Source organism: Ammospiza caudacuta, chromosome 5 (assembly GCF_027887145.1).
Source record: "Ammospiza caudacuta isolate bAmmCau1 chromosome 5, bAmmCau1.pri, whole genome shotgun sequence".
Lineage (NCBI taxonomy): Eukaryota > Metazoa > Chordata > Aves > Passeriformes > Passerellidae > Ammospiza > Ammospiza caudacuta.
Window position 1 is genome coordinate 45,242,659 of NC_080597.1, and position 22,763 is coordinate 45,265,421.

Consider the following 22,763-nt stretch of genomic DNA (forward strand, 5'->3'; position numbering starts at 1 on the left):
TATTCAATGAGAACAGAAAATGAAATTTAGAATAATGTGATTATCTGATTCAGAGGTTTATCTGACTGATGTCCAGAAGCTTTGCTGTCTTCTCTGACATTCGTATGCATGTGCAGTAGTCTCTTACCACTAAAGTGACCAAAAGGTAATTAAAAGTAATTCAGTATTTTAAGAGTCACTTCTAAAATAACTAATATATATTACCTAACTAATAAACTAAATTATATTATCAAATACAACAAAAGAGATTTCAGTCTTTGAACTCTACAATAGCCCCACTCCATAAGACTATCTTAACCTGCTACTGTGAAAACATTTACTTAGATCCTGAGATCCCCTTACTCTAAATAATTTAGCTCCCTAAAAGCAGCTAAATTATTTTCATTATAGAAAGAATTGATTAAGGCTCCTGGCATTAGTTAACAACCTGTATCCTATATTCTTGGAAGGTGAAAAGGGCATTTCATAAATTCAACAAGTAAAGCGCCCCTTAATGTCCAATTAAACATTCCCAATTCATCTTAAGCTGACCTGCTAACTTATGCAAAAACTGCAAACTCTCCCTAATAATAGATTTTACATCAAAATTAACCCAAAGATTTGGATAAATTTCTAAATACAGAAAATCACACTTTAGAATTACAAATTTATGTAGACGGTGCAGTAGAAAAGTAACACTGTGCTAAATTAAGCTCCATGAAAGCTGTGACTATGATGACCAGAATATTTCTTTAATGAAAGATCAAGTTCCCCTTAATAAAGCAGATTTCTCTTGCACAGATTACATGGGAGTCTGGTTACTGCTTGCATCAGATTGCCTGCACCACTAATGTTCCCCTGACTCTTCTGTTCTTACCCTGCCAGCACTTGTATGTGGGTACCTAATAGAGCAACTGCCTCAAGCATGAATTTTTCCTTTAGCTGTGTATTTTTCCCCAGGACATAAGACATTGATCCTACATGCAGAAATATTAACAGGTAATTTTTCAGCCTGCACTTACAGCAGGGTAGATAGAGTACTTTCTCTTCCTTCTTTGCAACAGAGCTCCTAAAAGACAACAGTAACAAATCAACTCCCCATCTCAAACAACATCCCCTCTCTTTTACCATGCCTCACATGTATGCAGGATAATTTACTCCAGTTTGCTCTCAGCAGTTGATAAGTGTTCATACTATCCTTCAAGAGATGGAGCAAGTCTTGTACACAAAGATTCCTTCCTTCTCCTCGTCCTTTACTGTCAGATATAAAAGTTACACCTATTTCTAGCTTTCAGCTGCCAAGTCCATGCCACATGGAGAGTTAAGGATTTATTTTAGCAGTTTTCAGGAGCATCCCCTTAGGCAGCATTTACCCCTGGCTATATCACAGCCATCACATGGGTCTAATCAAATGCATCAAAGTACTCCTGGTGATGGAAATGGGGAGCCTGTATGTATGACAGGATTAAAATGAACTTTCCTCCTGCTCATATTTCTGTTCCTTGGTTTTCAACACTTAGGCTCAACTATCTAGCCTGACAGACCCAGAAGCACTTCTGCAGAAACCCTTGCTGTCCACTGCTTTTCAAAGTTAAACACATATGCATGGTAACAAAAATGGGGCTGAGCATTCTTTAAGTCACCAGTCTGGAAGGCTGGGGGATCAGTTCCTGCAGCTGGCTGCAGCGTGTACCTGCTGTGCATTTTAGGCACAGCCTGGGTCACTTGCCACACATCAACTTTTCTACTACTTGCAAGCTAATCAGAGACACAAAAAAACGGGGTTGGGGTTTTTTTACACATTTTATCATAAATGGTAATATAAGATACCTGTCTATGCCTACATTACATAACCTTTCCACACATCAATAATGTAATAAAAAATTGTAATACAGTAGTTCAGATTGCATCTGTTTTAAAAATTTGCACTGACTCTTATGCTAATCTCAATAATACTGACTCTTGAACTTACTCATTTAAAATATGAGGAGAAACAATGCAGACCAATTCTCCCATTATGCAATACATAACCACCAAATTCTTAATCTTTCAGGCAATGCCAAAGAATATGCACACAATCACAAAGGGTCGTGCTGAAATCCCTCATGCAGTTGCTGGAGTTTATATGGCTTTACCAGGTGCTTCTCATATGAACTATGAGAATATTTTACAATTAGATGAGCAAATCTGAACAAAAAGACTTCCACAATCTCAGCTTATGTATCTAAGTGAACACACCAAATCAAGTTCCCTTTGGACTGAACAGCAAGACAAGCAGGCTTTGATCTTGAGGCATCAAATTCTTCAGAAGAGAAGAACCCTCTAAGAGAAAAATAATGCTCTACATGAAACATCTGAACTAAACTCTTTCCAGTTTACAGGCTAGGATGTCCTAGGCACACCCATACATAAGAAGTCACTGAGAGGAAGTCCTCTACAACAGAGGTTATTAGCCATCAATAAAGGTGCTAAACTACTTGCAAAGCATTAACAAATTTGTTCTATTACAAATTTTACTTCAAGGGGGACAAGTCAAAACGTGGGATTCCTGCTTCAGCAGAAATAAAATTAAATATTTGGCAAGCTATCATGTTCAGTCAGAGGAGAACTTGATATTCAGTTTTTATTATTACAAATCAGGCTTTAGAGAGACTGTATTGATTGTGTATTGCAAACACAAGGACTGTGCACTATGAGGAAAACTATAGCATGGTTGGACTGTGCATCCATGCACTTGACCACACCTTGGATCAGAGAGGAGACAGATCACAATACAAGCAGTTCTAATTATGGACAACAGGAATATTTATAACAGATTAGAGACAACTGCCTTTGTAATTTGCCCCTAGTATATTATTTTATGTAATTTATAAAAGAAACACACTTGCAAACAGCATTTTCCACAATTACTGAGTGGGTAAAGAGTGAGACAGAGAAGCTGGCAGCCCGCACACCAACTACTCCTACATACCCAAGGTCAAGGCTTGATACATCCTCAGAGGCAATGAACCACTGCTGCCTTTACTATTATTTTCAGCACAGCAGAGACTCCTCTGCATACAGGAACACAAATTCCTCTCCAGCACACACATAGATGAGTAACTAGAAAGCATTCTTAATTGCTACATAAATCACATGTGGCTACTTAGCATAGCCAAATACACATCTGCATAGGAAGCACTCTCCTCAAAACTGTCTGCAGTACTTCACCAACCTCAGAGAGCAGCAAGCACCCAACAGGAAAGCGGTAATTACTCACCCCAAGTCAATTCATACCTGTCTACAGAAACGTGCAGGCTTGGACACAGGCACCTGAACCCACACAAAAGCCTGACAATGCAGCAGTCAGGTAGGTGCTGCACTGAAACTAGGGGCATCACAGCATGCTGGGCTACCTTCAGTCCCATCAGGGCACACCTCTACCATCTGTGGGACTGCTGGTTTTAAGACCTTTCCTGAATGTTGGTCTCAAAAGGCACAAATCCATATGTGTGTGTGGCAGATTTATATACATAAATCTAAATATTTTGTGTGTGCATACATATATATATATATATATATATATATATATATAGCTAACATCTAATTTTTTTTTTTTTTTAATGTGAGCATGCATCTGTAAGAGCCCTACTACTTCTCTACTACTTCTACCTAAGAATGAAGTGCAGGATATACTGAATAGCCTGGCCCAATGTGTTGCCTGCACATTGGCCTTATCTGCCTATCCATGAGGAGAGCTGAACAAGAGACCTGTCACTCCCATGTCTCTCTTCATGAAACTCACATTGCTTGTCTGGACTCACTAGTATAGTGTCACAGGCAAAATGCTGCATTACATACCGAGCACTTAATCCAAAACTCTCTGTTAATCAGTTTATTTAGAATCACAGAATATCCTCAATTGAAAGGGACCCACAAGGATCACCAAAGTCCAATTCTTGACCCTACATAGGACACCCCAAGAATCACACCATGTGCCTGAGAGCATTGTCCAAATGTTTCTCTGTCAGGCTGGTGCTGTGACCAGTTCCCTGGGGAGCCTGTTCCTGGGCCTGATCACCCTCTGGGTGAAGAACCTTTTACTGATACATAGCCTGAGCCTCCCCCTGACACACTTTCAGGCCATACCCTCGAGTTCTGTCACTGGTTACAAGAGTGGAGAGAGATCAGTACCTGCCCCTCCATTTCACCTCACAAGGAAGTTGCAGAAGGCAATAAAAGCTCTCCCCTTAGTCTCCTGTTCTCCAGGCTGAACAGGCCAAATGACCTCAGGCACTCCTCATACAGCTTCCCCTCAAGACCCTTCAACACCTTCATTGCCCCCCTTTGGACACTCCCCAATAGCTTAACATCTTCCTTACACTGTGCCCATTCCTCACAGTTTTGGGCAATATCTTCCTTACATTGCCCAAGACCACACATGGCACTCAAGGTGAGGCTGCCCCAGTGCAGAGCAGAGCAGGGCAATCCCCTCCCTTGCCCAATTGGTGATGCTGTGCCTGATGCATCCCAGGACACTCTTGGCCCTCCTGGCTGCCAGGGCACTGCTGACCCAGATTCAACTTGCCATCAACCAGGACCCCCAGGTCCCTTTCTGCAGTGCTGCCCTCCAGCCTCTCATTCCCCAGTCTGTCCATACATCCAGGATTGCCCCATCCCAGGGGCAGAATATGTCACTTGCCCTTGTTAAACTTCATCCAGTAGGTGATTGCCCATCTCTCTAATTTATCAATGTCTCTCTGCCTTTGAGGGACTCAACAGCCCCTCTCAATTTAGTGTCATTAGCAAATTTATTTCATATTCCTTCTAGTCCTGCATCCAAGTCATTAATGAAGACGTGGACAAGCTCTGGGCTGAGATGGAGCCCTGCAGAACTCCATGAGAGGCCAGCTGACAGTCTGTGATGATTCACTTTGACCCTTTGTGCCCAACCCATGAGCCAGCAGTGTTTGCAACTGTTAATTCAGCACTGGTGCCACTGACTGAAGAGACAAACTTCTGAAGAGACTACAGAAGAATCAAACTTCTGTATCATCAGTTTCTACTTCAGTTTTTCTTCATAATTTTGCTATTGCTGTAGCTAGATGTAAAACAGCAGGATCCTCTTCCAAAATGGTCATTCTGATATTATTCTTACACACTGATCTGCAGCTGAAATAACAGATAATGAAAAGGAGGTATCAAATTTTCTCATTAAGTAACTTTTTATTGGGGTTTTTTCCATCTCTTCAATGTATTAAAATGACCTTGAGCTCTGCTGCTCTGCAGAGCACTTTCCTGGATTCACCAGACTCTTCAGTTAAAAGAAAACTCCTTGTGCCTGCATGCCTGTTCACATGTGTCTGAAGAAGCCTAAGTCTAAACATTTTGGACCATAAAGTTATAGGTGCCCAATACTTTCTGACTTCAGCTAAACTCCACAACTCTGCCCTTCTGCTTTGCACCTAAACCTTCACAATTATCCCAACTCAATTACATCACTGAGTTCACAAAATATCCACACTAACTAAATGCTCTTCATCTAACTAATGTAAAGCCTAGCTACTATACCCCAAGACTCTGATAAGGGAATCAAAGCCTTTTTTTCTCCAACAAAAGGAAAAATAAATAATCAGTGTTTCTCCGGTGGTATTTAAATAAATGTCAATAAAAAAGTTAACAATGTTTGTGCTCCCAAAGTTAATACATAAGTAACTGCCTGAGAGGCACTTAATATAGAATTAATACAATAGACTTAAGAAAACAGTGGAAAGGTTAAGAGTTACTTATCTAGTCTGAATACTACCTGCTGCTGGTGCTGCACTCGTGACCCTTAAATTGCTGAATCTAACAGCACCCATCATGTTTTAGTGACCTGAACTCTGACTAGGACAGTATGTTAATCCACCTCTCCTAAATCTGTTTCTAAAATTTTTGTATGTGCTAGAAGTTACTATTTCATATAGTTTAGTCCTCAAAATTTAAACCGATGATTTCAAGAACCAACTGTGGTGATAAACCAGCGTATGGCAATCAGCATCCTCTGCACAGAGCATAAACCTCATCTCACTTCCAGAGGCTGTCAGACACCAGCAGGGGACTCAGAGTTCACCACAAAATGGCCATCAAGCCCCTCCAAGTTACTGACACACCACATCAAATCCTCTGAGAGAAGAGTGAGGCAAAAACACACAATAACGACTGCTAGTTTATCATCACAGTGATGTGGGCTTAAAATAGACACAATCCCTACCCTACTCATTCCTTCAGCCCTTAACTTTCAAGTATTTCTGTTGCGACAATGTTTATCCCATAATATTCGCTGACTGCCAAATGAATTAAAAAAAAAAAAGAACAAAATATTACTGGATATTTTTAGTTGCCTTTTTTAAAACAAGTTTCACGACTACATGTCAAAAACAAACTTAAACTTTTTGGCTCCAAAGCAAGCCTATAATTAGAAACCTCATTTTTTCTGGTAGTCAGGAGAGCCATTTTCCCTAGGGAACGTTACTAAAAGGAAACCCAGGAAGAGTCGCAATGGCCAAACAATGTAAAACATTAATAATGGACACTGGTAACACAGAGATGTCCTAACCAGGCTAGAGCAGCCACAAATTGCATTTTACTACTAGAAACTTTTGTTCCCAACTCAAATGGGTTTTTTTAATGATCTCTCTTCCTCTCAATTGCATGCCTCAACTTACCCAGCAAATTCACGTGGAAGAAACCTAAAAAAAGGTATCTGTGCCCAGAAGTTTGTCCTACTTCCTCCCATTTTCACCAGCTCACCCACTAAAAAAAAAAAAAAATTGCTACATCTTTCCCTTCAAACCTTCTTCTCCAACAGTGAAATGAGAGCTAGCTGATTACCTTGTCAGGACTAGCTAGGGATGAGACTGTCACCCTCTGCCTTTTGCTCTTGCCCTTTACACCTCCTCTGCTCTTACCTATCTGCTTTCCATTTCCAGCTTTTCTATTATTTTCCTTTCCCACCACCATTACCACAGCTGCAAATCCCACTGACATGCAGAACAGACAGCCACAAAGCCAATGTCATGGCAGAGTGCACTGGGTGAGGGTGCAGGGGAAGGAACTTAGCGGGTCTGGAAGCTGTGAAGACCAAGACCAGTAAGGGGAAGAGAGAGGGAGAAATCAGACCCCAGAGAGGGAAGGACCAGTGTTGACAGGGAGGCAACGGGGACATTCTTGGGTGCAGAAGGAACACATGCATTTTTGGAAGCTGCCAACAGAAGAGATTGCATTTTTCTTGCAAAAACTTTTACAGAGCCCTGTATGAAATGGTAGAAAAACAGAGCACACAGGAGCATTTTGGGTTTTTACTCCAAAGAACAAAGCAGCATCCAAGTGTCAAACTTCCTATATCCAAGCCATTTTGCATGAGACATCAACCAGAAGTCTCTCACATTTTGTGTGCAGAGTATTCACAACTCAGATGCTGAACAGGACCTGCAGGAATGGCCCTCTTTTAGCTGGGATCCATGACCTTCATAGCACTGCCAGCTTCCCAAAGCAAGGTTTCCCAAAGTACAGTGATGTCCTGTCTCACAGATTCCTCACACAGAAGGGCAGAGAGAGAGCTTGACTACAGCCTCTTATCATGTTTCAAACCCTTACAGTTACAGTGGAAGGGGCCCTCAAACATAGAGCAGGCAGAACCAAGTACAGGGATGTCCTCAGGTTTTTGCAGTCATCCAGACAGAAAACGTGAGCTCAGCATGGCTTGGAACTAGCCACCTCCAGTGCTTGAAAGGCATTGATCCACTGAGACCCCTGGGAAAGGAAACAATTGCAAGGATTTACATCAACCCTGCTCAAAGTGGGATAATTCAGGGAACTGGCATGTGGAAGGAAAGTGCAGAAAACATACACAGGAAGATGCACATCCCTCCAGCATATGGTGGGGCTTGCAGCAGCAGGCATGACTGGTTTCAATTTTCCTGAAGGATGGGGGTGGGTGGGAGGAAACAGGGAGAGAAAGGGGTCAGTTTTCAAAAGTTTGCCAAACATCTTATTTTGGTATTTTCTCTACAGGGAATGGACCATTTCCAAAGGCTTGATCATACAGAAGCACTGGTCTGATCTTGCAAAAGCCTACATACATGGATAACTTTACCTCACCTGAGTAGTCAGACTGGCAGGACAAAAATATTTACAGTTCTGCCTTTTTCATTTATTAAATGATGACTCATTGCAAACATGAAACAGGACCACACTGAGTTTAATCTAGTCTCTGACACTCAAATTTTACAAGAGACACAGCTGATAAGAAACCTTAAATAAAGCTAAACTTTCAGGAGCAATAAGACAGCAAAAGGCAACCTGCATTTTTATTTCCACTGCCCTCAGACTGAACCCTAGAACACCGTACTGCCTATTATCTACTGCAAAGGTTTTATGCTGAAATTTTTTTTTAGAAGTGGTATAGAAATGGGAAGAGTTGCCTAAATCTTTAATCACTCTACAGATCCTAAGCAAAGACCAAAGGTACTATCACAGAGTTTTTACACCAGAACTGCAGTCAGTTCATTAATCCTGTCTCATTAGCAGAATTTCATGTATTTAAGCCCATCCTTGCCCAATTACATGAAGACAAAAACTCACTACTTATGCAAGTGAATTTTGTTTTCTCTTTCTTCTCTTTGGAAATCCATACATAACAAGGCTAAACACTAGTACTGAGTTTTTCTCAGTTTTTCTGCAGGCACAGCTGCAAACCAAATGCTCTAAACCATTTTTTCCCTGCAAGAAAGGGGGCAGAGGGAGCTAAGACAGAAGGATAAATGTAACTGCCAGCACTTAAAGGTCTTCTGCAAGAAGAGAAACACACTGGAGAACTTAATATCTGTGTAGTTGGGAAAGACACAGAAACAATAACTATCAGCTCCACTCTTTTCTCTTTGCTCAAGGGGACATATTATGCATTTTTTAACTAAACCTCAAATACAAACCAAAAGTAACATCCTCATCCCTACAAAGAGGCTTATTATGACTGTTATTGCTGGAAGGGGAAACTCTTACTGGCCACATGACTGTTGAAATCTGCATTCAGCATTGTTTGGAGGGGGTTTCTTTCTTCTCTCCATAAATCATCAGCTGAGAGCAACTGGTAGTAACTTTATGACTAGAAATACTAGCTGAGTATTTCTGATGCTGCAGAGTCAGCAATACAAATGAATTTGTTCCAGCCTAGTAAATACATAGTTAAATATGTACCCTGCAACACCCACTGCAGTATTCTTTTGGAAAGCAATACTAGAGCAGAATAAAAAATTTTAGTTATGGGGAGGGGGTTTTTTGGGTTTTTTTTCCAGTCCCTCTTGCTAGGAATTATGCATTTGCACAACTTACTACTTATACAGCTAATATTTAGAAACACAACTCATACAATAGCATTAGAATGATGTGCATATTTTTAGGATCTGAATTAAGACATGGACCCTCTCCCATGTCATGATACAGTAACTACACTGAGGCAGACAGCAGATAGGTATTTATTCCCACAGTACTGTCACACCAGGATCCTCCCCTCTAACCCTCTAAGGGCCAGGTGGCAGCCAGTGCTGGCCAAATAGGTTACCAGATGAAGTTCAGGGACACTCCACAGTACTCAGCAGCTTCCAGAGAACACCTGAGGTTAGTGGGAGGCTGAAACTCAAAATGCATGAGACAAAAACAAACACTGAGGAGAGTGTCAAGAAGTACCCTGGAGAAGCAGCCATGACCTGGTACATAGCTGGTCCCAACCTATTTTCTCCAAGTGCCCAAGCTCAGGTGTAGGAAGAGGGTGTGCCCAGGCTCCCTGCCAGACTTTGCAAAGGAAATTGAAGTTCAAGAGAGCTCTTGCACTTCCTCAAACAGGAGCAGGAGTTTCCTAAGGGGCAGCTAGAGGGTTTCAGTTTAAGCAAATCACAAATAACCTCAAAGAAACAGAAACCAAGATTGGCTTTCGGCAGCAGAATGCAGCCTACAGGAATGGCTGTGGGCAACAAATTATGTTTTTTGACAACTGCCACAGGTGGACCAGAGGGCAGCTGACGTGTCCAGGCTTTCAAAAGCAAGTTTATAACCAGGTTCCTACAGCACCAGTAATACCAACACTGAAATGCAGTGAGGAAAACTACTAAGAGTTTGTAGAAAGAAACAGACGCTGAACAGAAAGAAGGCACTGATGCTGGTGGGAGCAGATGAAGAAGTAGCATAAACAAAACAGGCTCGCTAGCCTACAGTTTCCAAAGACACCAGCCATCTCTACAATGAGATCCTGCGCTTCAGAAAGAGAGAAATGAGGGGGGATAGCCTGCTTAGCTAAAAAAGTGTGACGCGTACCCTGTAAGGTTTAATGACTGCTCTGGGTCGGACAGGTCCTCCACTGAATTTCAACGCTGCCCACACAAGGGGTTGGTTCGGAGTTTTGCTTTGTATTTAATTAGCTCTTCACCTCAAAGCCCCACTTGCCTGAGCCTGAATGCTTAAACCAAGCCACTTAAACACTTCAGAGGGCCTTTCGCTGCCAACAAACCAGCTGAAGAGGCTGTCATTCACATCGGAACGAGCTCCGAAAGAGCGAGGAGGCAGAGGCGGCAGCGGGGCCAACAGCGCGGTCACTCACCGCACAGACGGGGATTTCTGCTCACATCCCTGCCCGCAGGCAGTGGGGGTCCCTCAGCCCGGCTGCCGAGAGGGGCACGCCAGCAGGCCCCTCCAGCGACCCCCGGTGGCACGGGAGCCCCGCTGGAAGCCCGCCGAGGGAAGCCCTTCCCGGCCGCCTCCTCCCCGCTCCGTCCCGCCGCCCGAGCGGCTCCGCGGGTCCTTCCCCATGGGGGAGGGGGCGGCGGACACGTGGAGGCCGAGCCGGCGGGAGCCCAGCCCGAGGCAGCCCGGCCGGCGGGAGCCCAGCCCGAGGCAGCCCGGCCGGCGGGAGCCGGCCCGGCCCGGCCCGGCCGGCAGCAGCTGCCCCGCGCGGCGCAGCCGCCCCTCCTGCCCGGCGCACGGCACTCACTTGTGGGGCGGCGCGGCTCTTGCCCGGCGGCCTCCTGAAGAAGGAGGTGCGCGCGGTGAAGAAGAACTCCTCCGACTCTTCCTCCTCCAGGCTGCTGTACCCGCTGCTCATGCTGCTGGTCCAGGTCATCGGCGGCGGCGGGGGCTGCTGGCGCTGCTGGGGCCGGGCGGCGGAGAGCGCCGTCCCGGCCGCCGCATGGGGCCCCGCCGCTGCCGCTCCTCGCCCAGCCCGCGGGGTCCGGGGAGGAGGAGGAGGAGCCGCGGCTCCGGCGGCCCCGCTCCCGCCCTCGCTCCGCTCCCTTCCTGCCGCGCGAGTTCCCGGGCAGCGCCGCCCCCGCCCGCCCGGGCAGCAGGTGAGGGCTGCGGGCGGCTCCTTCCTGGCCCCACGCCCGGCCGAGTCCTGACCCTCTCCCCGGCTTGGGCCGGCGCCTCCGCACCTCCATGCTCATTACATCAGCGAGGCAGCTGAGAGGGGCCTTGCTGAAGTGAGAAGTTCCCAAATCTTTCCCTAATAATTACTCAGTTTCACTCTTCTATGCACCGTAAGCGTAGTCATGTAAAAAACTACTGACGGCAAAGTACTGGGGAGAGCTTTTTCCCTACAGTTCTTCCAGCGATCCATGAATTCCGGCTGAGCAGTCACAGCCTCCAGCTCCGCAGCCGCCGCCGTCCCCGGCCGGGGCCGCCCCGCGCACCATCAGCAGCACACGGACTATTAAGTCAATGGAATTCATCGCCCCAGGATGTAACGAGGAGGGAGGCTTGTGAAGACTCACCAGGGATTAGATATGTGTGTAGATAGCAAGAATATCCAGATCTACAACTGAAAAACATATTTAAAGCACGAAAGTCCTAATAAGACACAGGGGAAACATCAGACTCATCACTACTGGGGGAAATGACAGACAATGCCTGAAGGCCAGATCACTCCATAATTACCTGCCGGAGAGTCTCATGTCTGCCCTTAATTTATCTAGGGCTGGTCACTGTCACCGACAGGATACCGGGTTTAAGGTACGGCTTCCTAAAGCTGTGCAGCTGCCCGTAAGAGCAGATTTGCCTTTCCTGCACGCCCTTAGCCCGGTGTTCCTGCTGTGCCCTGTGCCACAACGCTGGTCCCATGGGGGGAAGTGAGTCACTTCAGCCACTTGCTGCCGGAGCAAACCCTGAGACATGGGGATCAGCAAGGCGATACCTTTCTGCAACAGCACAGCCTCAGATTAAACGTATTTGATGTTGCACGTTGACACATCAGTTCCCGTGGTCTCAGTACTCAGATACAGATGTAATCTGGGACACCATTAGCTAACATCTCCTTTCCCTCTTCCTGCTCCCCATTTCGTTGATCCCTCACACACTCCTCATTTGCTGTGTGTGGCTGCTCCTATCCCAAGGAAAATGGGTCTGTTTCTGCCAGTAAGTGCTCCTCCTGGACCGGGTATGCCTTATATATTGATAAAGTCACCTCCAAACTGGCAAAACCATTCACACTGAGAGCCAAAACTGGTCAGTCAGTTGGGAGGTGTTAAATCCTTACTTTTCCGTAAACTCTGATTCTTCCAGATTTTCATATGGAGTTTGGCATCTGGCAGATAAGAAGGTATCATAGCTTTTAAAAACAAATAATTGAGTCTAACAGCATAGATGCAGATGTGTCAGCTCTTGAGCCTACTTGTTGGCACTGTAAAAGCCCTGTAGTATGCAAGATAGCTGCAAGATAGCTTTAAGTTGAATGCCAAGTTACTTGAATGCGACTAAAATGTATTAAAATTCTCACTGTAGACAAACAATGTTTGTGTTACCTGGCTTGCTGAGCCCAGCCCCATGCCAAGAGGAAGTCACACCAGAGATCTGCTGGGTATGCCTCTGAACCTGTCCAAGACCCAGCAACTCCAGTTTACAAAACTTTTGGGGAAAACACCCATGTCTATGATCACAGTTAAGGTGAAGGATTATAAGTGGCTTAGGTGTGATTAAAAATGGCATTTTTATGGTATTTTTAAAGGTATTTTTATGTATTATCTGCTGGCATACTTGATGGACTCACCAGGAACAAGGGGCACTGTGTGTATAGCTTGTTTGCTTGGCTGCAGTCTCAAACTTGATAGTGTGTGGGTGGAACTTGAGGCTGGCAAAGAGGATCATTGAGACAAGCTGCTGCAACAGAGCTCAAGTTCATCTGTGCAAGATCAGTTGCAAGTCCTGGGCTCAAGTTTATATATTCCTAGCAGCAAGGCATGGCATTCACCTCATCTGTAAAGCATCGTTTATACTGGTAGCACCAAATTCACATTATCATTTTCTCTAGCTGCAACAAAAAACACTGAAGAAAACATGTCTAAGTTTTCTGTGATATATCTTCCAGTATGAGTTCAATCCTCCACTGTAGCTCAGTTTTTAAGACTACTAATTTTGACAAGAGATTTTAATTTTTTTTCAAACGTGGCACTGACCCAAACATTCACATCAAGGTACCAACAGATGTGATGCCTTTCAGTGTTGATTTGTTCAGTGCTTTAAAGTAACATACCCAAAAAGAAGTATTTTTCAAGGGTGATATTACAGATCAATTGGTACCCTTGTGGATTTCACTGTCCCCTGACTACTCTCTGCCCATATTTTTAAGGTTTCTTTCCCCTGATGAGTACTCTTCCACATTCTCAAATTGACTTTTTAATCTTACCTAGGATTTTAATCTTACCTAAAATTGATTCAAGGCTCTTTGTTAGGTGCTGCACTGAAACATCTACACTACAACACTTGCACTACTTTTGGTTTATTCTGACAAGGCTCTCAAACAGTCAACAAAGAAAATGCAAACAGCACTTCATAATGAAAATTAAAATAGCCACGTGTCAGGATAGTAATAAGCTTTCTGAAAGCATACTTGTTCTTAGGGAGAATTATGGATTAATGATTTAGTAAAAAAATTAACTTAAAGGCCAAGGAATATGGCATAGGAATGGGATCTGAAACACAGAACATTATGAGGCTCTCCATCAGTCCTTCTGAGAAATAATCCCATCCCACAAGAAATTAAGCTGTCAATCAGTTATCATAGGATCATACAGGCAGTTGCAAGAAGAGAAGAGGGAGATGCTTTTTTGAGATGAATCATTATGTTCAAGTAGCAAGTAGTGCTACAAAGGCTCCCATGAAGAAAAAGAGAATGAATTTTTTTTAATTAAAGCTTGATGACTTAGATAGAATTTCATAGTATTTTTAGACTGTAGCCGGTTAAAAGTGGTGGCTCAAGTAACACAACCTAAAATAGTAATGGGCACTCTATTTCAAAGCAAGAATCTCATCAATAAAATATGAATAAAAAGCAATCACAGACAAAGATAACCTGCGTGACATACACTGATTTGTTTTATAGGAGGAAAAACAATAATTCAAATGACTGTTCCTTTCTAGGATAAAATTCAGTTTTAAAGCACTTTGTGGTTTTGGAGAGTCAGCTGAGAGAAATGAAATATCAAGCATAGCTTCCAGAGAAGTGAAAGCTGACTTCCTAAATGGCAAAACAGCTGTGAATAGCTTTATGAATCGGGCAAGAATTAGGACTTTGAACTACCCTAACTGAAATAACCCTTAGAACCAGACATCAGTTTGCATAGAGGTGGATTGCTTCACAATCCTGCAGCTTTATTGCTTTATTTGTATTAAAATATCACTCCATTGAAGTAATCAGAACACCTCAGGAAAGTATGGTTGAACAGGATTACACGTTATTAGTTCAGTCAATTCATCTCCTGCTCTGAAGAATAACCAAGTACTTTACACCATCCCTAACAGTCCTTTAGCTAAATCAATCTTAAAACACAGTATGGTGCTGTACCACCTCCACTATAGGCCATCCTTTCCACTGTTTAAGTTATTTATTGAGTTAGAAAGCTTTTAGTAACATCTCATTTTGCATCCTTAACCCTGCCCATTTATTTCTTAACAAAAGAAACAGAGGTAGAACAGTTCATTCTTTTTAGAGAAAACTTTTGGTAAGTGAGGACTCTTTTTGTTCCTCCCATTCTTTGCTTCCCAGACTAAACAAAGGGACAACTGATAAAACATCCTATGGAGTTTACATTAACTCCATTACCAACTGCATGATGTTTACATGTTTCTAAAACATCCCCTCAGCCCTCTGACAGAGAAGCTGGGAGGACTCATTGAAATGGGAAAGCTGCAAAACATTGGCTTGGCCAGTAATTCTGCTTTAAGGCTTGGGACCAAGCTGGTCACTGCTGCACACAAGCCTTGGTCTTCTCTCCAGGCTTGTGCCAGACCACATCAAAAGGCATTGGGTCAAAGGAGCAGGAAAGGAAAAAGCAAGGTATGGCCTGGGTCGGAGGGTCCTGTGGCATTTAAGACTACATTTCTATTATAATTTTAAAAGTAATGTGGAGATCTCAAGACTAGAATTCCTCCTTTTCTATCTTGCCTTTTCAGTCTCCCCTGGCTGAAATTGTGCAAGGGTGCTTGGACACTCTGGCAAGCAGGACCTGTGGTGGCCCCACAGCTGTGGGTAGCACCTGTGGGGTGGGAGCAGTGAAGGGAAGCAGGACATGGGCTGAGGGAAGGAAAGGTCATCACAAGGACTAAACTTCTTACACCCTCTAAGTATGCTTTAGTATCCCTCCAGTTTCACCAGCGCTTTTCAGGAAGACTCTCATTAACAACCCTTGCAGTATTTTATTCTAGCTGCTATGAATTTGCCAGATGCCTCTAGCCCCTGGCTGTTTCAGGAACTCTTTTGGTCATTTCTGGGGTGCTGTGAGTCTCTCTCCCCTCTCATTTTCTGTCTTCATATGTCTTTGCAAACCCTGTTCCTGACCCCAGTAGTCTTATTGATGATTAGTCCCTATGCGACAGACTAAATCTTAGGATATGCTTAGGAGTGAAATCCAAAGAGGTTCCCACTAAAGACCACATTGGATTTGGCTTCTGTGTAACACATTTAACTGGGAAATATAATTATTCCATTATGTTAATTATTTAAATTATGCCCATATAACAAAAAACATGTCCTAAAAACAAGTTGCAGAGGAAGAAAGACAGCTTGTAACAGACTGTCCCTTTAAAATTGGAATAAATAATTAATCGTGTGGGCTTAGTTTTTTCTACATTCCAGCTGAAAACAGTAGTAATTTCAAATGATCAAAGGAAAGCAATAAATTTGAAATACAACCAAAACTGAACATCTACTGAGGCCTGCAGTTTCCTTACACCAGTAAACTTTCTATTTACTAATTTCTTCCATTTGTCTTGAATTAATGGCTCAGGTCTGTTTAGTACCACTGGCAGTAGTGACAATTATCCTTTGATTCATACCCCAGCAACTTTTAATTCAAACAAGGTCATTCCAGCCACACAGGCACATGAGTGCAGACTGAAAACGAAGCCAGGTAAACAGCCTCTCCCCATCCTGTGGTGAAGAAATGCCTTGGGGACAGGTACTTGTTATGGCAGTCCCAACCTTAGACAGCATTGTCAGCAATCCTTTTCTGGCTCTTCAAATTCTTGATTCTGCCCAAACCTGAAGCTCCTTTGGTGCAACTTTTCATCCAAAATCCTCAGAAAGAATGGGATATAGCTGGAAATGAAAAATAACCTGTGTAATCCCTTTCTTATATGTGTGCACATTGTCCCTCACCAGATCTCTGTTTTTCATCTACCATACTTGGACTGGTCAGATGATAACAGAAATCAGAGTCAGTTCACCTTTCCCATCCCAAGCTTTGTGCTCAGACCAGTCAGACCTACATTAGTTTGAAGGGGGAGAGAAAGTGAATGGAACAAGAAGATTTGTGCTTGTCTCCTTTCTTGTGATGCTACAAATATATGGCCACCTACCTAAATCCACAGTTTGACTGAAATCAATACAGCTATTCATAATTTCAAACATGCACATAGTTTGGAGGATTCTTTATCTTGTTGCTACCTAAAACTATAAAGATAAAATTGTACCTTTCTAACAGATTTGGAATTACCAACATCCTTGTGTTAAGAGTCTGACAGCTTTCCAGAATATTCTACACCTTTTTATCTCAAACAGATATGTCATCAATTCTGCTTAGCAAGATGACTCAGTGTTGGCCAGGACAAGGCTAAAAGTACACCCTTCCCCAAGGGACTATTTCTGCAGTTTGAAGACACTGACATGGAGTCCGGCCTCATCATGTGGTATCAGCACTCACCTTCCCACATCCTGCCCTGCCCCAAAACCCACTGGGACCAACTGAAAGACTCCCATTGCCTTATCAGCCTTGATAAGGCTGATAAAGCAGTCCTTTGCTGTACTGGTGTGCATTTTCCTATCAGTATTTTTGCATCCCAGTTAGGCAGAAGTGCGCTCCAAAACAGATAGGCATGTTAGTAATTTTCCTTTCTTCCTCTCCTTTTGCTTATAGACTGCATTATTAAACAGGTACTTTCTTGTCAAAGATCCAAAAAAGTAGATTTTATAATACAAATTATGAAAAAATACTTCATATGTCTGAAATATGTTTAATCAGGGGTCTCGAGAGAGCTGTGCACATGTACTGAAGTGAGAATTGCCCTGCCCTTCACTCTCATTTCCAAGGCTGGATCAGGGATATGTCAGTACTAGTAGGAATTCAAAGGTGAGAGCCATGTTCCATCTGGCAATCCATTCCCTGCAGCAATAGCCTTTTTAGCTTATGCTGTAGCCAGCCCCAACAATGTCAGACAAAGTCTGTCAGGACCCAGATGTAGCTCAGAAGCTCCAGCTCAAGAACCAGGTAAATAAACATCCCAACTCACACAGTCCCATTGATGTGAATAGTCAGACATGAGTATAAGCAAACGTTGGCATAAAGGAAGCTCAGAGGCTTGGGAGTGCTGTCATCCAACTCTCTGCAAGCATCCATTCCTTGCCAGGGTAACCAGTAGAGCTACTACACAAGCAAATATAATCTCAAGGAAATATTCTATAACAAAGTACAGAAAACAGACATTCTCCTACTTTAATTCAGTTCCTAATTGCTAACAGTGTATAAAAATACTCAGGGCAGTAAAATTAACTAGGACCTTCTGTTTTAAGTATGGAAACCACAACTGTGGAAGCTCAGCATGCTTTGTGGATACCAGGAAAATGTGAGCCCTAATGTGCTGTAGCTGCAATCTGATTCCCAGCATCTGTCCTCAAACTGGTGAATTGGTGGGGGAAGGGGCCTTCTGGTCTGGGAATCACATCCCAATTGTCATTTCCTAGACAAAGAACTAGAAATTGTCTTGTCATACTGTGCATGAGATGACATTTTGCTCTGCTTAATAAGTCTGACTGCAGTAAATCATGGAAATTCCCTAGAAGCTGCCTGCACAAGTTTAGGACTTCCTAGTAAATAATCTCAACAGCAGACCGTGAAGACAACTGTCCCAGAAAAACAGTGCTGCTCGACAGGACAACAGATCTGACAACTTGTTTGCTGAAATGGCTGTCTAATCCATCCAGTCCCCCCTTAGCTGGAACAATCTGGAAAAAGTCTCCCTGAAGTGCAGTGCCCTGTGTCTGTGGAGCCAGCCCAGCCTGCTGAAGTGCTGGGGGCTGCAGCAGGGCAGATGCCCTGCCTGCCCGCTCCCTCCCCAGCTCGGCAGCCCGGCGGGCCATGGAGGAGCTGCCAGCTGCCAATGCAGGGCGATTGGGCTTTGGCCTCTGTACTTCTGCAGTGCTGCCCAAGATCAACATTTTGCACATTTTCAGCAGGGTGTGACCACCTTTGAAAGTTCTGACCTGAATCAAGCTTTTTCTTAGCTTAATCTCACTAACTCCTTTGATATTTGGTCTGTGTCCCATTCACTGACCCAAGACCTCTCTGATTGCCGTCTTTGCTATCACGCTCTTCCTCCCTCACTGAGAAAGCACTGCTGCAAGGGGAGAAAAAAGTAAGACAGTCTGAAGAAGAGACAGGAGAGCAGGAAGAGGAAAAAGTTTGAAGTGAGAAATAGGCAAGTCAGCAAAGTAAAACCCAAATTAAAAGGCAATATTTTGGAATAGAATTAAGATTTCCTCACCAGAATTCCATAAAATTCCAAAACAAATGTCTATGGAGATTTCTGTGTGAAAAAAAGAGCACATGTTTAGGAAAGCTGAGATGTACATTTCTAATTTTGAAGGAAGATTTAGAGAAAAAACATACTGAAAAATTAGAAATTAAAATAATGTTATTGGTTTCTCTGGGTCTGCATTGAAGGCACTTGAGACAGTAGTTCAAGTTCAGACTCAGGTGTTTATTGTTTCTTATCAGTAAAACAGTCTCACTATTGTGAGTTTGGCAGCTTTTCATTAGCAAGGCACAAAATGGCTAACAATCTCTTGTTACAAGGTCTTTTAAGACTAAACCATCCAATTAAGAACTGAAACCTAGATTATTTTCCCTTTTAACCCAATAACTGGTTAAGAGCCCACAATGCAGACTTTTCTGCCCAAATACAAAATGCCACCCAAACCCATGAAGAAGAAGGAAGAAGAAGCATGAAGAAGAAACCCAGGATGACACCCTCTGCCCTCCATGCTGCTTCTATCCACAACATACTAAAAATCCCAAACCCTAAATTTCTCACCAAGTGATACACCTACACTGCTCTCTGTAATCCATTTCAAACTTTTGTGGATTCCAGTCTGTCTTGAAGTCTAGGAAACTTTCTCCATGAATGAGGGTCAAAGTCAGTGCTCCCCTGGGGGGCAGACAGAGAAATATTCCCGGTGCTCTGGGTTTCCACATAATTTAAAAAGTAATATATGTGAAAAGGCAGCTAAGGAAAGCATGCGTATCAGGGCTGAGAAGATACTGGAGAACTAGGAAAGAGAAAACAAAAGGAAAATATGATGCTTCGAATTTTCTTTCAAAATTATGGAATGATGTGCACACAGCATCACAAATCCTCAGTTTAGGAGATTTAACATATGGAGGGAAGAGAAAGGCAGGAAGTGGATGCTCTACATCAACGAGAAGTCCAGCAGAGCTGCAGATCACACGGGACTGTAGCCTTGCCAGAGGCATCCTAGCTCAGTATGGCTTTTGCTCTCCTCTGCCTACATTTTATCAATCAGACAGCACTTTGGGGGAAAAAGAGGTGACCAGAGGGGAAAAAAACAATATATGCACTTAAATGCAGTAGGAGAACCATTCCCACCCCGAGGGAAAGAAGCCATTTATGCCCCCACAGAGTGCCACATCTCGCCCTGCAGTGGGTGAGGAGGTCAGAGCCTGAGCCCCGGGCTGATGCAGGGAAGCTGACATTACTTTTTTCATCTGTTTCATTAACAAAATCCCCGTGATGTTATAAAAAATAAACACAAAGGGGATGTATTTGTGTCTCAAAGGCATGTACTTGTAAGGTGGGAAATGCCTCTTTCATGACTGACTGCCTCAAGCTTAACATATTCCTGCAAACCCTTCATGCAGGGCATGACCAAGACCCTCATTACTTCTCTAGCCTGCAGCAGAGGTCATACATGGGTCAGTACTCAGGTCACAGAGGAAACTATAAATCTAGCAATTTATATCTTTTGTCTATTTGCTATAGGTAGTATTTTATACATAACATGTACATGACCTACAATTTAGAGGACTTGAACGAACACTCCCAAATTATTCCCTTTCCCAGCTCAGCCCCAGGGTCTGGTGTTCTGAAAATCTTATTTCACATGTTAGTTCATTTGTGAGCCCTCTTTACAGCAAATCAATACATTTCCTTCAAAACAAACCCCAGAGGTTCTTCCAAGGGTAGTCAGCACCAGAAATCACATCATCATGGCAGTGTGGAGCCCCCCAGTCTTTTTCTGCATTTCACCATTCTCTTACACTATCCCAACCAGTGTCACTCACTCAGCACCCCCCTCCCCCATATTTTCCAGGCACTTTGAACAGATAAAACATGCATGCCATACCTGGAATCCACACATACAGGCATGTAGGATGCAGCCTGCTCTGAGAAATGTGGGCGTGAGGTGCTTCATGGGACCTGGCCAGATGCCAGAGGTCACTCCCTAGGATGGAAGCCTTTGCCCACTGAGACAAATAACCATGGCTGGCTCAGGAGCCATGCTGCAACTACTCATTACTTTTCAGACTTAACTTTAAAAGAAAAATATTTAATTATTTTAATTTTACAGTCTTATGTTTACATGGTTTATGTTTACATTGTCTAGAATGTTAATCTAAATGAATGTTTTCTAAAAATGAGTGTCTACAACTTTTTTCCAGGGAAAAAACCCTACTCCTACAAAATAAATTAATTTTCTTATTTTACTGAGTTTGCATGGTTACTCTTTCCTGTGATCTGAAGAGAGAGGATCTGAGGTTTTAGTGCTGTTGTCATCTGTATGGACATAAATGGTGGAGGAATGTGTTAAAAAGAGGTTTTATAGTGCAGAGATTTGAATATGAAACTTTGCCAGTTGTGGGACACAGCAAATTGTACAGCAATCCTACAGAAGTACCATCTCTGGTATTTTCCCACCACAGCAACATCCAAATTCTAATGCCATGGCTGTAGATTGATTTTTTATGGCTTTAAAGAGTGTAAACTCTGAACTTCTGGAAACTAAAGTAGTTGTAAATTAAATACAATTTTTATGAAGTCACGTGTAATTGCTATCCAAGGCTTTCAGTTCAGACACAGCCCAGGCTCAGTGCACTCAGGTGCTGCTCTTACAGAAGGCAGGGGTTTCAGTTTAGCACATGCAGAGGGTTCTTACACAGGAGCAGGCTGTATTCAAGTGCTGCCTCTCCAGCATGACCTGTGCTTCATGAAAACTTGGTACATCCAAAGAGGAGGCTGGGGGAAGGGAAGCAGAGGAGCAGAGCAGATGTGTCTAACTCAGGCTGTTTTGCAAGCTATGGCTCCAGCATTTGGTACCAAGCATATGCTATATTTTCTACTTGAAAGCTGGCTGCCACTTCAAATGAAAATGGTTTTGTATGTGCTGCACCATAAAATTACACAGACACACAGACACAGAGGGCCACTCTAACTAGCTGTTTACCTTTGTGCTTCTACCACAGCACATAAGTTATAATCGGAGGAAGGAAACTCCTAGGAGATGTGAAGGCTTTAATTGTTCCAGCGTGCAGATGGTTTGCATTACAGCGAATCCACACAGCACAAGGTCACTTCATAGTTCAGTAATACTGTTTCAGCAAGTGAATTTAGTTTGTTTACACCTCTTCTGGGAAAGTTTTAACTGCTATGTAACTTATTTTATAGATATTTCTAGACTTTAGAAACACTGCAACAGGTGAAACTGGAAGAGTGTAGGTTGCCACAGCCATCTCCCTCATGTCTGATGCTCAGCAATTTTTAGAGCAGCTAAATATAGCTTTTTTCCTACAACATTTGAACAACATGTTTCATCACGTTCTCTTTTCTGTCACTGACATAGAAATACTCTGTTCCAGGCTCACAAAGACATCTCCCACAACTCCAATTTCCTTCGCTGTATTGAGATGCGCCACACAACCTGTGCACCTAGAGATTGACACGAGTAGTTACTCCTACCCTTAACTACCAGTCTGAGCTGCCCCTCTCAGGGAAGTTTATGCTCCTTCTGCACAGGCAGCTCAGCTGTTCCTGAGGCAGCTGCTGAACCACCTCAGTTTAGGGCTTAGATGGTTAGGATAAACTGGAACCAATTTTTTTTCCTTTTTTTTTTTTTTTTCCTTAATAGCACCAGGCTGAAATCTCCCACAATAGAACAGCTGCCTCATCAGCTGAGCCACCCCTCCAGGCAAAACTGAGCTTTCCAAGAGGAAAACAAG

At 43.3% G+C, this 22,763-nt stretch overlaps 1 protein-coding gene across 1 annotated transcript in view; it reads right to left on the minus strand.

Moving 5' to 3' along the window:
* Positions 1-11,244, minus strand: part of RASSF3 (Ras association domain family member 3) — a 53,411-nt gene extending 42,167 nt beyond the window's left edge. Inside the window, exon 1 of the mRNA XM_058805144.1 lies at positions 10,982-11,244. Coding sequence (XP_058661127.1) covers positions 10,982-11,110 — 129 coding nt within the window. The 5' untranslated portion in view covers positions 11,111-11,244. The remainder of the gene's footprint in view (positions 1-10,981) is intronic.
* Between the last annotated feature and the right edge of the window lie 11,519 nt (positions 11,245-22,763).